General features: G+C 40.1%; 1 protein-coding gene across 1 annotated transcript in view; it reads left to right on the forward strand.

The window, feature by feature from the left end:
- Nucleotides 1-16,533, forward strand: part of ERC2 (ELKS/RAB6-interacting/CAST family member 2) — a 981,757-nt gene that overhangs the window by 30,983 nt on the left and 934,241 nt on the right. The window contains exon 2 of the mRNA XM_043885488.1: nucleotides 5,052-5,848. Coding sequence (XP_043741423.1) covers nucleotides 5,192-5,848 — 657 coding nt within the window. The 5' untranslated portion in view covers nucleotides 5,052-5,191. The remainder of the gene's footprint in view (nucleotides 1-5,051; nucleotides 5,849-16,533) is intronic.

Consider the following 16,533-nt stretch of genomic DNA (forward strand, 5'->3'; position numbering starts at 1 on the left):
ACAGTGTCACTTCTGCAGCATCTGAATACAATACAAATTTTATCTGAAATTATATAAATACAGACAATAGGAATTGGAAACAACATCATAAAGGTTGTCTATGAAGGACAAAATTGAGAGTGTTTTCATTTTCTTCTGTATACATATATAAATTTAAATTTCTTCTATAAATTTTTATTAGCTGTTTTAAAAATTAAGGCAACTAATCATTTATTGGGCCATTCAGGAAGTCTTGGCAAGTTTCAAAGGTTAGGAGATATATATGTTACATTCTGTGATCCCAATGCCATAAAATCAAGACTACAAAGTTTTAGCCCAAAACATCTATCTACTTTGACATTTAAATGTATCCTGAATATTTCCTAGAATAGAAAAAATTTCAAAAGAAAAATAGCAAACTGTTTACAGAAGGATTTTATGCATAAAACATCTAGCCAGTATGTGTAATCTTATATGCATTTGTCAGAAAACATGACTGAAGATAAATGAACATTTACTGCAAAATGGCAAATGTAACAAAAATAAACACATAGGAAATAGAAACTACTATTAAGGATAAAGAGATATTGATGAAATGGAAGACAAACTATAGTAAAATGTATCAGTAGAACATAGACAAGCATTTGTCATATTGTCATCAAGAGAAGCAGAAAAATATACACAACATTATGAATGTGATGGAGACATAATTTGAAGAGATTTTAAAGTTTTGAGGAAGAATTATATAGAACAATACTAGGAAGAATGAGGAGAAGGCAATGGCAACCCACTCCAGTACTCTCGCCTGGAAAATCCCATGGACGGAGGAGCCTGGTAGGCTGCAGTCCATGGGGTCGCTAAGAGCACAACTCAACGACTTCACTTTCACTTTTCACTTTCATGCATTGGAGAAGGAAATGGCAACCCACTCCAGTGTTCTTGCCTGGAGAATCCTAGGGACAGGGGAGCCTGGTGGGCTGCCGTCTATGGGGTCGCACAGAGTCGGACACGACTGAAGCGACTTAGCAGCAGCAGCAGCAGGAAGAATGAAAAAGTCTCAATACAACAGACTGTTCCTGAAGAAATATTTTAATGATCATTGACACAAAATAGGTAACAAATCTGAATAGATCAGTGAGCACAGTAAAAAGTGAAAAGATAACAACTAAGCTCATATAATTTTATGGGTGTGTTCTACCAAACATTTCAAGAATAGAGAAGTTTCATATTATGCTAACTGTTTGAGGCTATATGAAAAATGGAAAACTTCTCAATCCATTCTATGACACTAAACTGCTGATACTAAATGTAGAAAAAAGCATTCAAATATTTAAATAAAGAAACATTAATTCAAACAAGTTAATATAGCTGTACATGTTATATGTTATGTGTGTGTTGTATGTGTTTCTAAAAGGAGGAAATCCACTTTTTGTTTGTTGGTGGTTGCAATTCTCTGGAGCCTTGGCCAGCTGGGCTGGCAATGTTACTGAAGATTAAATCTGTGTGGGTGTAAATTTTACTGAATTTTGATTGGGACTTCAAATGTAGCTAGAGACCTTAGAAATGTCAGCCTCTAGACACAAGAGAAGATAGAGAAGGACAAGTTAGATTTTATTACTTCTTGGAAGATAATATCTGTAAGTGGTGGCTTAGCTAGGGCCTAAGTTCTAAGCATAACAAAAATAACAATTAATTTAACTATTGGAACTACAGAAGGAAACATATTATTTTCTTAAGTTGATAGTGATGATACTTACGTTAAGAGAAAAGAAAGATCTCAAATAGATAGCCTATTTATACCTCAGGGAACTGGAAAAAGCACAAACTAACCTCCAAGTTACTAGGAGGAGGAAAATAACAAAAGATCAGAGTTGAAATAAATAGAGACTAAAAAAGACAATGGAAAATGAAGAAAATTGAGAACATGCAAATAAACGAAAGGAAGAAAATGAAAACCATTTGAATCCAATCACTGTTAACACTTTAATGTGTATTGTTCCAGTCTTCTCGGCAAGTTAGTGTGTATGCATATATATTTTAAAATGTGAATCGACCATAAATTTGTTTTTAGTCTACTTACCCCCCACTACTAGTATCTTTCTATTTCATTAAATATTCATGTACTGGTCACATTATTCTAACTTCTGTCTGTCTCTGTCTCGTCATTTATGTAACTGAATTCCTATTGTTGGGCCTGCTGCTGCTGCTAAGTCGCTTCAGTCGTGTCCGACTCTGTGCAACCCCATAGATGGCAGCCCACCAGAGGTCTGTTGACTCACCTTTTTATAAAAACAACAGATTATTCGTGCAGAAGGTTTAGATACAAAATGATTTTTGTTATGTTTTCAAGAAAAACAAAATTAAGCTTTGAGCAACATAGAGATTTGAAATTTAAGTTCACTAGTTAGAAACAGGTGTATAATTCTTTGGAGGGACTTTTTAGGGAAAGAAGAAGCCTGTGTGCAAAGTATTTCTTTATGCTATATGTGAGGACTCTCTTGGGCATAAATGACAGATACTCTGATTAGAATTGACTGTAGCAAAAAAGGAAATTTATTGGTGAATGTATCACTATCTGTTGCCTTAGTAATGGTCCAAAACAACCAGCCACAAAACATCAGTGGCATACTAAGACATTTTCATGTTGTCTATGAGTGTATGGGGCCTTCTGGATCTCAAGTGGACTTGCTCATGCACCTGTGGTCAACCGCTGGTTGGCTAGGCGGCTCTGCTGATCTTGGCTGGGCTGCTCAAGTGTCTTGGGGTTGGTTGGCTATTGACTAGCAGAAAACTTCCCTGGTAGCTCAGACAGTAAAGCGTCTGCCTACAATGTGGGAGATCCGGGTTCAATCCCTGGGTCGGGAAGATCTCCTGGAGAAGGAAATGGCAACCCACTCCAGTATTCTTGCCTGGAGAATCCCATGGACAGAGGAGCCTGGTAGGCTACAGTTCATGGGATCGCAAAGAGTTGGACACGACTGAGCAACTTCACTCACTTACTCACAGGACATCTTGACTCCGTGTTTCTCATCTTTCAGCAGGCTAGAGTGGGCACGTTCTAATTTCTATGACAGAAGAAAATGAACAAGAGGGTAAACACATAAGTGCTGTTGCAGGCTTCACATTTACTATCACCTTTTTGACCAAAGCAAGTCACATGACTGAACCCAGAGTCAGATTGGGAGGGCACAGCCAAGGACTCAGCTAGAGGAAGGGTGTAGAGTTGGGACCACTAACGTAGTCTGCCTGGCCTGTGTAGCTGTAATGTCCTAGGGATAGAGGTAGCTTCAGTAACTGCTGGGTGCAGAGTACCGGATGATGTCACCTGGTTTGATTTCACACTGTTCAAAGATTGGCTCTGCTTTCCTTTGCATTAGCTTCACTCTCAGGAAAGCACTTTCCACATGGTAGTACTCATAAACTCTATCTTGAAAGCAAATAATTCTAGCTGGAAAAGAGTTTATCTTTCCCAGTTATTCCAGCAAAAGTCATGATATGGACTGATTTTGAACCACTGTGGGTCACATGCCCATTCCTAAACCAGCTATCATGTCTGGGGGATGGAATGTGATGATCAGCCAGGTCTGGGTCGTGTTCTTACCACTGGCATCATCCAGGATAGAGTAAAGAGAGTCAGCCTTACCTAAACCTAATGAATTGTGGGTAGAGATTTGGAAATAATTTCTCTGAGAAGAATGGACAGTATTACCAGAAAGTGGAGGGGGGTGGTGGGGAGTGGAGGGAGAATGAATGATATGCAGGTAAAATAAAAGATGACTTCTATAATGCTATCAATGTACTTATCTCACTGATACTACCAACAAAAACTATTTATTGACTATTCTGTGCTAGGTATCAAACTGGGTGTTTTAAAAACATTATCTTACATATTTCTTACAGTACTGATTTAGGTAATTTTACCCACATTTTATGGATCAGAGAAAGGAAGCACATAGCAGATAGTTTGCCACAGTCACTCAGCTTGTCAGTGTTAGAGTGGATATTTGAGCCTCAGTTGGCCTCTCTCCAAAACTCCGTGGTCTCCATGTCTAAAAGCTGAAGAAAAAGAAAGCACACTAATCACACCCTAAAAGCAAGAACAGGAAGCCAAGATGCACCCACTAAGACCATTTGGATCTTAACACTGGAGGATAATCACAATCTTGTAGCCCTGGCTACAGAAATCTGCCCCAAAGTACTTGCATAACCATGAAGTGAAGTGTTAGTTGCTCAGTCATGTAGGACTCTTTGTGACCCCATGGACTGTAGCCCGCCAGGCTCCTCCATCCAAGGAATTCTCCAGGCAAAATACTGGTGTGGGTAACCATTCCCTTCTCCGGGAGATCTCTCCAGGAGAGAGACGGGACTGTGATTTTCTCCGGTGAGAGCGTTTAGGATTTGGCAGTGTGTATAGGAGCCTTGTTGGTTTGAGCCACCTCTTTTCTTCTGACTTCAAGATGGCCAACAGGTTCCAACTCATGTGTTAAGTATCGGTTGGTAAACGGTTTAGAATGTTGTGCTCATAAGAGTCCTGAATTTAGTGGGAAAGAAGATTGTGATGGATTAGTGATGTCCGCAATGGGTACAGGAAGGGAGGTGACAACCTGTTTGACTATTGGTTGACATTCTTGGAAACAAGATATCAGAGTCACTGTCAGGCCACTTGTGTATGAGGGTCATGTGCCTCAGGTGGAGTATTTTATAGTTAAGATCTCTTATGATACAGAATTCTATGGTGATTTTTCTGGAGGCCTCAACTATCACTTAGCACAGACCAAAACACAGAGTTTCATTTTCCTAAGGAAAAATGAGCTGCTTTTTTGCTCTAAGAACTTTTGACCTTGCTTCAGTGCATGATGGGGGAAATTTTCAAAATGTTTAAATGTAGTTAGTAAAGTTTGAGGTCATTGCTATTTTTAAATAAACATGGGTGTGACTCTTTATTATCTATCATTCTCATCATCAATCTATCATCTATATGTACACACACACACATATTTTTGAAATTTAATGCTGTTAATTATCAGAATTCTAAATAAATTTATTTTTGATTTTTTTTTTTCATTTTTCAGATCTCTGTTTGGATGCATTTTCTAGTACAGACTATGAAAAGAATGCAGTGAAAATTCTGGCCAACGGTGGAAACATTGGCTTAATCTCCAACTTAATATAGCATTCCTTCTCTTCTGTAGCACCTCATAAGAAAAGAAAAATGTATGGAAGTGCAAGAACAATCACGAATCTGGAAGGTAGCCCTTCCAGATCGCCTCGTTTGCCACGGTCTCCTCGTCTGGGCCACCGAAGAACAAGTAGTGGGGGAGGTGGAGGAACAGGCAAGACTCTGTCCATGGAGAATATCCAGTCCCTTAATGCAGCCTATGCTACATCTGGACCGATGTATCTGAGTGATCATGAGGGGGTGGCCTCAACAACTTACCCAAAGGGCACTATGACTCTGGGAAGGGCCACAAATCGAGCTGTATATGGAGGCCGAGTCACAGCTATGGGGAGTAGTCCCAATATTGCCTCTGCTGGACTTTCCCACACAGACGTCCTTTCATACACGGATCAACATGGTGGTCTGACCAGCTCATCCCATCATCACCACCACCAGGTCCCTTCCATGTTGAGGCAGGTAAGAGATAGCACCATGTTAGACCTTCAAGCCCAGCTAAAGGAACTTCAGAGAGAGAATGACCTCCTACGAAAAGAGCTCGACATCAAGGATAGCAAGTTGGGATCTTCCATGAACAGTATCAAGACCTTCTGGAGTCCTGAGCTCAAGAAGGAGAGAGTCTTGAGGAAAGAAGAGGCAGCTCAGATGTCTGTCCTCAAGGAGCAGATGAGGGTTTCCCATGAAGAAAATCAGGTAGGTTATGACTCATGTCAATGTTTTCAGCCTTGGTTTCTCACTGAGTAGTTGATGCTTTGCAGATGGTACCACGGCCTGTACAGGAGAAAGTTTGGCATCATCAAGAAACCTATGGCTTAGTACATGTTTGATGTGAAGACTACAAGAGGGCATAGGAAAGATAAAGTTACAGCTTGTGATCTGCTTATTTGCCAATAACCCTTTCACACTATTGCAGAAGAGGGGGAACCACACCTCACTGGCTAACTTTTATACTTGGTTAATTTTGTTTTCTTTTTCAGTAGTCCCAAAAGCAGCTCAGATGTGCTTCCCCCTGAATAGAAGATTTTTTTTATAGGAGTAGACACTTTAACAACAACATTTAGAGGGCTACATCTGACTGGTGAATTGATTTTTTTTTTTTTTTTTGGATGCATCAGCAACATTATTTCCTTCTAGAATGAGGGAAGTTGGTTCACTAAATAGCAAACTGAAAAATATTAAATGGGATTGGAGAGGATGGGTTCAATATTATGTTAGAGAAACATGATAAATTTTAACCTAGTCTTTCTACCTTTATTCATTCAGTATTAATTAAGCATCTAACTATGTGCAGGGCACATTCTTACTCTTTTTTGGTCCATCGTCCATGTCATAGCAAGATTAGTTTTCCCAGTGTCTACTTGTAGTTACGCCATTCCCCTGCTTTAAAGCCGTCAATAATTACTCGTTGCCTCCAGAGTGAAGTATACTTCTAACTAAGCCTATAGCACCTTCTCCTGGAATGCCTAAGCCTGCCTTTGCAATCTTATCTCATACCACCTCCTTCTACATCTGTGCTCCCTACACTCACATAAGTTTAGTTCAGTCTCTCAGTCATGTCTGACTCTTTGCAACCCCATGGACTGTAGCACGTCAGGCCTCCCTGTCCATCGCCAACTCCCGGAAAGTATTCAAACTCATGTCCATTGAGTCGGTGATGCCATCCAACCATCTCATCCTCTGTTGTACCCTTTTTCTCCTGCCTTCAATCTTTCCCAGCATCAGTGTCTTTTCCAATGAGTCAGTTCTCATCAGGTGGCCAGAGTATTGGAGTTTCAGCTTCAGCATCAGTCCTTCCAATGAATATTCAGGACTGATTTCCTTTAGGATGGACTGGTTGGATATCCTTGCAGTCCAAGGGACTCTCAAGAGTCTTCTCCAATAACACAGTTCAAAAGCATCAATTCTTCGGCACTCAGCTTTCTTTATAGTCCAACTCTCACATCCATACTTGACTACTGGAAAAACCATAGCTTTAACTAGACGGACCTTTGTTGGCAAAATAATGTCTCTGCTTTTTAATATGATGTCTAGGTTGGTCATAACTTTTTTTTGAAGGAGTAAGCGTCTTTTAATTTCATGGCTGCAGTCACTGTCTGCAGTGATTTTGGAGCCCAAGAAAGGAAAGTCTGTCACTGTTTCCCCATCTATTTGCCATGAAGTGATAGGACCAGATGCCATGATCTTAGTTTTCTGAATGTTGAGTTTTAAGCCAACTTTTTCACTCTCCTCTTTCACTTTCATCAAGAGGCTTTTTAGTTCTTCTTCACTTTCTGCTGTAAGGGTGGTGTCATCTGCGTATCTGAGGTTATTGATATTTCTCCCAGCAATCTTGATTCCAGCTTGTGCTTCCTCCAGCCCAGCATTTCTCATGATGTACTCTGCATATAAGTTAAATAAGCAGGGTGACAATATACAGCCTTGACATACTCCTTTCCCGATTTGGAACCAGTCTGTTGTTCATGTCCAGCTCTAACTGTTGCTTCCTGACCTGCATACAGATTTCTCAAGAGGCAGGTCAGGTGGTCTGGTATTCCTATCTCTTGAAGAATTTTCCAGAGTTTGTTGCTCCCTATACTACCACTTGGGAATTCCTGCACATACTCAAGATTTTTGTTCTCTTCCATTAGTGGCCTTCTCAGCATCCCCTCTCCCTGCCTCTGTCTATTCAGTCCCAACTAGTTTCCATTTTCAAATCCTACCTACATTGTGTGTGCTAAGTTGCTTCAGTTGTGTTCAAATCTGTGCAACCCAATGAACTATCAGGCTCCTCTGTCAATGGGATTCTCCAGGCAAGAATACTGGAGTGGGTTGCTATGCCCTCCTCCAGGGGATCTTCCTAACCCAGGAATTGAACCACTGTCTCTTATGTCTCCCGCATTGGCTGGTGGGTTCTTTACCACTAGCGCCACCTGGGAAACCTACCTACACTGTGAGGCTCATGTATATGCTGCTGTTCACAGTGGCTCGGGAGTAATACATGCCTGGGATTAAGTCCCAGCCTCACCTCTTATTACCAGTAAGATAAATGCTAAGAGATGGGGAGTAGAGTGTTGTGCCATTTGGCTGGAAAAAATTCTCCAATGTCATTTAACTTTCTGTAGAAGCTGAAGATAATTCTAACTTGGCTACACGAGTGATTCTCTGATACTTGGTCTTGATGCTGACCTAATGAAGCTCTCTGCCTTTCTGGGGATCATCTGCTGACCTCCTATACGTTTCCTTGCCTGCTGCGCTGTTGGAGTCCACGTGTTCATAGAAACATTTCTGATCTGTTTGAGAATCTCCTCTTCATTCTCCTGTGTGTGGAAAGCAGTCATCTTATCCCTTTGATTATCTGACAGAGCCTCTGCTGGTTTTCAGATGTGGAAATGTGATTTTTAGTTGCAACAGAAAGCTTTGTTCTTCATTCCTAAATGAAATCAGTGCCCTTCACTATCATTTCTGCTTTTCCTTTTTTATGACTTTGCTGTTATATGAAGTTCTATTACTACTATGTGCATTTCCTCAGTTCTGTACTGATTTTCTTCCTTTTTTAGTTGCTTTGGAAAATGGTTAAAGCAGTTTAGGAACTTACTTTTTTCTTATGATTTTATCAGTAATTTTTTTGAGCACAGATTACCTACTTATACATGTATGTATATCTATTAAAGACATGATGTGCTAGTGTGCTAATATATTATGTGTCTTCTATAACGTTCACAAAGAATTAGCATGGAAGAGACAAAATAAAATTATGTATTAAAGTAAATTTTAATGACACACAAAACCTTTTTGTTTTTACTAAAAACATTTTAAGCCCCTTTTCTATTTTGTAAGGCATGGTTAAGTTTAGAGCAGGTAATATCCACAATTCCACTTAACTGTTCCATTTTGCCTTAAGCCAGAAGCAAGTGAATATTTGAGGGTGCTCCCATTACCTTTTCCTTGTTCTGGGACCTACTATAATTACATGTTACCATGGTTTCTGTGGGTGACATATGACTATGCAACATATGACCCAGCTAAAGCCCCAGTATTAACCTGTTAGCAAACTATAATTATTTTCTTTTTAAAAATTTATTTATTTTTAATTGGAGAATAATTGTTTTACAATATTGTGTTGGTTTCTGCCATATATCATATGAATCAGCCATAGGTATACATGTGTCCCCTCCCTCTTGCTTTTTTTTTTTTAGATTAAAAATATAAAAGGGGGGATAAGCATGGAGATTTTGAAAATTACTTGCAATATGAGGTAGTGTTACAAAACAAAGAATATAAAGATTGACAAAAAGCAAGTTATTAATAAAAAATTGAACATCTTCCCTCCACCCTCTTGGAAGTATATCAGGATCCCTTTTAGGGGTATATCAATACCTGTTGGTCAGAATAGGATAGATCCTGCTGCAGTGCTCACTAGACCTCAAATCTAAGTGACTTAACACATCAGAGATTTATTTCTTATTTACCTGAAGTATGAAGCAGGTCAAGTGACCCTTCAGGGCAGCTCTCCTCCAGGCAGTGACTCAGGATCCAGGTTTTCTGCATCTTGGCACATGGTTTCCAGAACTGCAGCAGCAGAGGAAGAGAGTGCCTGGAGCTGGCACATCGGCTCCGCAGTTCCTTGGGCTGGAAGTGACACAAAGATGAGGGACTGTGAGGTATAGTCCTCTTTCCCAGGAAGGAGAGAAGAGTCAGATAGGAGAGGACACTAAAAATGTTTACCAGTGTTGTTTTTATGTTTCTCAAAAAGTGGAGCTAGATGAAATAAAGTTGGAGAACAGTCCAGACTTCTGCCATTGCTTCTGTTTCTATTATTGCTGCTACTGCAGCCAGTAGACTTCTTTTGGGAGCTCACTCTGTACTAGGCATTGTGCTTAGAGCTTTGCATGCATTATCATGTTTAATGTTTGCATTAGTCATTTGAGGTAGGTGCTAGACTTTTTTTCATTTTACAGATTAAAAATAAATGTATAGAGAATAAGCAGCTTGCCCAAGTTCACATAGCTGGTAAGTGACTGAGCTGGACTGAGTGACTTAAGGCTTAAGCTTCTTTTATGCCAACATCTAAGATCTTAATTTATGCTTACTACCTCCTTCTAGGATCACTGAGCTGTGAATAGAATCCTACTGTAATAGAAAGATCATACTTATATATTAGATGAAAAAAATGAATAGTTTTGATAGAGTGATTCAGAATGTAATTTAGTTTAATTAGGATTTTATTGTTAATTAGGAATTTATTTCTTTTTTTCCACAATTGACTGTTTAGGTTTTCTACCACTCACTATTTACCATGATTTGTTATATTTTCCCTTTAGAGGAAAAAAAATCACAGAACCATTTTCTATATGGAAGAAAAGAATGTAAAAGGGATAAGAAACCACAATCAAGTGTTCTTTATCCACAACAATCAGAGACTGCATCTACAAATGTAGTTCTATCACAGGATGTTTGGATAAGTAGCATTTTACTAACCTAAATTCAGGTGATTGAAAATGATTTGAATTGTGCTATGTGCATAGAAATAGGAAGTAGGTCCATTATAGTGGAGGTGAGGAAACTTGAATGCTCTTGTATATTGAATTTATAGTTCTGTGAATTTAATGATCACCAGCATAGACCTTTTAGCCTCATGCAGTTATTACAGAAGGCTCCCATTCACCAAATCCTTCATAGTGTGTTCTGAGGTCTTTGTGGTTCTGTCGTAGGAAGCCGAACCCAACTCCAGATCTAAGGGAGGATGTTGAACACACTCTCTGTATTGAAGAAAGTACAGACCTTAGAGCCGATGGACAGGTGGCTGTGACCAAATATCTTATGAGTGAAGTATAGACACTCAGGTTTCTGGATGGATGTTCACCCCAGACTCCCTTTCCATTCATACTTCCTTGATTCTCTCCAAGGCCCTATGTCTCAGGCGTAGATCTGCATGAATAGAAATACACTTGAGATACTAAGAGTTGCAGTACTGACATTCGGAATCTTTGCTTTGTTTGTTGAAACTAGAGTGCATGGATGTGAAGTTATCCTTATGCTATCACTTGTGTTTGTTGCTTCGTGATGTGTTTTCCTGAATGAAGGAAGAGTGAGGTGGAGTCTCACGCTCTCATTGTCACACCTATAGAGTGATTTGGGTAGAAGTGAGGAGAAAAGATTTAGAATGAATGTTAGGCTGCCACTTGAGATAGCCCCTTTTTGATTTTTAATGGCCTGTGGGGTTCGAGTGGATATTGAGAATGCAGCTACGTAGGGGGAAGTTAAGTGACCCATTTTTTTTTCCTATAAGATTATATAGTTGCCTTTTCTTTACAACTCCTTTCTATTCACCTGTGTGATGGAGATGAGAGAGAGAAAACGTGGTAGAGAATACATTTTCAGAAAGTTCATAAGGACTTACATCTTGCAGTTTTGTGCATATAAGTTATTGGCCTTTTATATACCTGAATTTTTTATGCTATTATTAACTTTGTATTTTTAATGGATTATTTTTCCAAACTAGGTATTCATAAAGTGATTTTTAGACATTTTCCTAATTTGTGCATGGCTAGTCAAGGATCTGCATGAATATAAATAGCATCAGACCCTGGGAGATTGTACTAGATCTAATATTTACCCATCTCATGTGTGCTGAAGTGGGACAAGGTCATTGGGAAATGTAACCTAAGAAGTGTAAGTAAACCTGTCTGGGGAATGTTATGGCTTTTAAGTGGTGGTTATGTGATAATTTCTATTTCTGGCTTAACACGAAAGAAAGTGATCTACTCTCAATCAATATTAATATGGGTTTCTGATGAGACTTTGAGCTAATTTCACATATGATTTATTGATTCTCATTTTGAGTCTGTAACTTGAAAAGGTCGAGATGGATCACATTTCCGTGTTTCTTTTATTATTATTTTTTCTTTTATTTATATAACTGCAGGGCCCTCTCAACAGAGGTCATTCAACTCCTTTCTAAATATTCATTTCACTGTGAGTGTCCAGATACAAAGAGTTGTACCAGTTGGAAGTGGGTGATGGAATTAACTCTATCTCCTGCTAGGAAAGTGGTGAAGCAGCTGCTTTGTGAAGGGGTGGCCATTGACAGTTAAATGCAGCTGCAGTCACCTTGAGTACTGAATGTTTGTGAGATCAAGGGCTTATTCCTGGAAAGTAGGGTCCCATCAGTTTTGTGGGTGGGACTTAAATATATTCACTCCTCAGACCTGTCTTATCCCTATGTCTTCTTTCTATTATTCTGAAATCCATGGATCCCCCAAAGCCCAGTTTCCAAAGTGTGTTAAGGGAAATTACACTTTCCAAAGGGAATTTTCTGGCCAAATAAGCTTAAGACACAACATAGGAGATGCTCCTCTCCTAGAAATTCATAATGTTGTATGTTTTGGATTGGATTGTGTCCCACCCTGAGAAAAGATATGTTGGAGTCTTAATCCCCAATGCCTCAGAATGTGACTTTATAAGGTCTTTACAGAGATAATCAAGTTAAAGTGAGGTCATGAGGATGGGTCTAGTCCAGTATGACTGGTGTCCTTACTGAAAGGGGAAATTTGGACACAGACATAGACATGCAGAGAGAGAAGACCACGGGGAGAGACAGGGTGAAGATGGCATCTATAAGCCAAAGAGATAGGCCTGCAACAGGTCCTTCCTTCACAGTCCTCAGAAAGAAGAGACCTGCTGACACCTTAATCTTGAACTTCTAGCCTCCAGAATTTGAGACAATATATTTCTCTTGTTTGAACCACCTAGTTTCTGGTACTTTATTTGGCAGCCCTAGGAGACTAATTAATACAACATATCAGCATGTGAAATGCTCTGACTCATGAAGTTAAAAATACTTATTAAACTTGCTTAACCTAGCAATTTCCCAAACTTACTTGACCATGAAACTTACCTTAAAACTGTATTAGGCAGCTAGTGCTACAGCAATAAGCCATGTATAACAAGCCATCCCCAAACTTACTAGCTTAAAGAGATAAGCATTTACCTTTCGCTTATATATCTACAGATTGACTGCAACTTGGTTGGGCAGGGCCAAACTCTGAGCACCAGGTTCTAGGCTGAAAGTGGGGTTGAGGTATGTTCTGCGTGTTTCCACATTCTCTTTGGAACAAGCAGCTATTCAGGTCTTTTATCTTCTCATGGTGGATCACAGATGGCAAGTGTCTAGGCAAACCACATAGACACATTTTAAAGCCTCTATTTGCATCATGTCCACTAATATTCTGTTGCCTAATGCATGTTATGTGGTCAAGCCCAAAGCCAGGGGGTCAGGGAAATATATTCCCGGTAAAGCAGAAAGGGAGTGGAGTGAATATATACGTGTGTGTGTGTGTGTGTGTGTGTGTGTTTTGTCTGATATATACATATATATGTGTGTGTGTGTGTCAGAAATTATAAATAATCCTAAAACTGAGGGTATAAAGGTCACAGTTTGGGAAAGGCTACTTCAAGAGCAGCTCTAGAATCAGGACATTAAAGTTGGAGACTGTAAAGAGGATGAACCATCTGTTGTGGTCAAAGGTTCCTTCAGTGGCTAGTCCTTCTAATATCTTAATGATGTCTGATTAATGGCTCACCTTCAGACTTCTCCTCTTCTTCCTCAAGTAACTGGCCAATGTAACCCAAGTGGAAATCTGGGAGATTCTGGAAAAACTTGTATTTTCCTGATAAACGAGTAAATGTCACCAGCAATTCTCCTTCCTCCTCCTTTCTGCCTTGAGTGTCAATATGTTGCCTGTTAGTAACCATGGAAGGAAGGAGGAGAAAAGCACAGAGACATATGTGCTGCCATCTCTCAGCAGTTGCACCAGCAGCAGCCGTGGCCTGCCTCCAGACTTCTAGTCATGTGAGAAAAGAACCCCTAGTTGTTTAAGTCACTGCTGGTTGGGTATCCTGTTACTTGTAGCTCAGTACCTTTCTAACTGATAAAACATAGAAAATCAGAATTGATAACTATTATTCTAATTTTGGGGGCTTCCACTGGGAAAATTTTGTGGCCAGAGGAGCCTGGAGGGCTACAGTTGATGGGATCCCAGAGTCAGACACGACTTAGCACACACACACATTCTAATTATCACCAGTCATGATACCCATTGGGCTTCCCTTGTAGCTCAGTTGGTAAAGAAGCTGCCTGCAGTGCAGGAAACCCATGTTTGATCCCTGGGTTGGGAAGATTCCCTGGAGAATGAAATGGCGACCCACTCCAGTATCCTTGCCTGGAAGACCTCATGGACAGAGGAGCCTGGTGGGCCACAGACCATAGGGTTGCAAAGAGTCGGATGTGACTGAAGCGACTGGGCATGTATGCGCAGAGAAATTGCAGGGAGACTCCGGTGTGGAGATTGTGATTGACTGGATGCAGGGCCTCAAACTGTAGCAGGACTTTGCTTTGTTTCTGGTTCTCAGTATCTGCCTCTACATGTGAGCCTTAGTTTCTCCTTCATGAGGTGGGTCACAGTCGAAGAGATAAGAGATCCCTGTATCTTCACTTATCATTTAGAAAATTTATGGAAGGACTTTAGTCCTGCCTTTTTATATTCTTCCTTCAGGGCTTAGTGAATGAGTGTGGTGGAAAGGGACGGGTATGTGAAAAGGGGTTACTGTGACTGATGACCTGTTAGAACTACATGCATTGGAAGAGGAGCAATGCTCTAAAAGAATTGAGATGAAGGGCAAAAGGATGCTGTAGGACAAAAACAGGTGTCCAGTTGCACTGTCCTTACTCTCTTCAAAGGTTTTAAGGGCTTATGAGTCGTATCAAGAGGGCTTCCCAGGTGGCTCACTGGTAAAGAATCTGCCTGCCAAGCAGGAGACTTGGATTCAGTCCTTGGGTCAGGAAGATCCCCTGGAGGAGGAAATGGCAGCCCATCCAGTATTCTTGCCTGGGAAGTCCCATGGACAGAGGAGCCTGGTGGGCTAGAGTTGATGGGGTCACAAAGAGTCGGACACAACTTAGCGACTGAAAAGCAGTTGCAGCAAGTTGTTTCGAGAGCTCTGAGAAATGAAGAAGTCAGTCATATGTCATATCTGCGTGTAAGTTTTTTCACTTTAACTCTGATTTGAAGTGAGTGTCTGTATGTATTTTGCCCACTTTATATAGCCACATGGATTTAGAACTAGGCAATATGAACTAGTTTTTAGCACCACAGCATACCTTTGAATACTGAATCTTAGAAGAAAAAAATATTTCATCTTCCTTGTCTTGAAATCATCTTTCTCAGCTCTACAGAGAATTGTAGCTTTTGTCTACCTTTCCAGAAAGGTGGAAAAACTTTGGTTCAGACTTAGGCAATGACCTACTTAGACTGAAGCCACAATCGTAAATGTCTTTCGTGGGTAGGTGAAAACTTCCTTTGGTCCTGAAGATAGATGAGATGGCACAGATCCAAGACTTGATTTCTTTGTTTGCTGGAATGTAGAAGAATGATTTGAAGTGAACTATACAGCTTTGTTACAGATGTCAGCTGATTTTTGCCTTCGTAATCTCTTGCAGTCAGCTCTAGGATCAGCCATATGCACTGCATTAGTAGCTTTACAGATTTTTATTCCCAGGTTTTCTTATGAAAAACTTGGCTAATGGGAGAAAAATAAACATTCTTGTATGCTAGACCTTGGGAAAATTAAATGACTTCCATCTTCTGTTTTCTCTCTGGATCACTTTATTTTGGCAATGGGATAGTAACAGCACACTATCAACCAAAGAAAACATTTTGGAATATTTTAATGAATAGATTATTTTAGTCTCACTTGTGCCAAAGGCACTTATGGAAACCAAACTCTGGGAGGGAAAGGCAGAGGGAGTGGTCACCCCCAAAGCATTCACTGCCTAATAAAATTCCCTATAGAAAACATCCTCAGAGCATTTTAAGAAGCAAGTCTATGTTGACAGGAGAAAAAGTACCAGAGTGATTTTATCAGCCAAAGCAGATGGGTTGTGAACCTGGCCTCTTCTGGCCAGAGTGCAATTTTGGTTTCTATAATTAGTTGCAGGTGGAGCTCTTGTGTTCTTGTTTTGGAGTCCACTGACATCTGTGTGCAAATTCCCACCATCCCCAGTTGGCATTTGGACTCAATAAGTGGTTTGGCTTTGCAGGAGTAGAGAAAATTATAAATCTATTTCACACACACACATAGATAAAGCTTCTCTAAAGGTCAGGTTCTGAAAGCTGTAGAAAGCATTTCCAAAAGTTTGAGAAGTAGGTTTTAGGCAGAATGTGGGCAAGCAGCCAAGAACTAGAGCAGACTGACACACAGAATTCTGGCACGTGCAGTGTTTTCTCTGTTTTTCTGTGAAGCTAGCGTTTGATTGTTATCTTGGAAGTGATGAGCAGCCATTTTGTTTTTTTCAGTAGGAATGTTCTGGAGCGAAGACGTATTGACTGAGACTGCTACTT

The sequence above is a fragment of the Cervus elaphus genome, chromosome 24, assembly GCF_910594005.1.
Source record: "Cervus elaphus chromosome 24, mCerEla1.1, whole genome shotgun sequence".
NCBI classification, from domain to species: domain Eukaryota; kingdom Metazoa; phylum Chordata; class Mammalia; order Artiodactyla; family Cervidae; genus Cervus; species Cervus elaphus.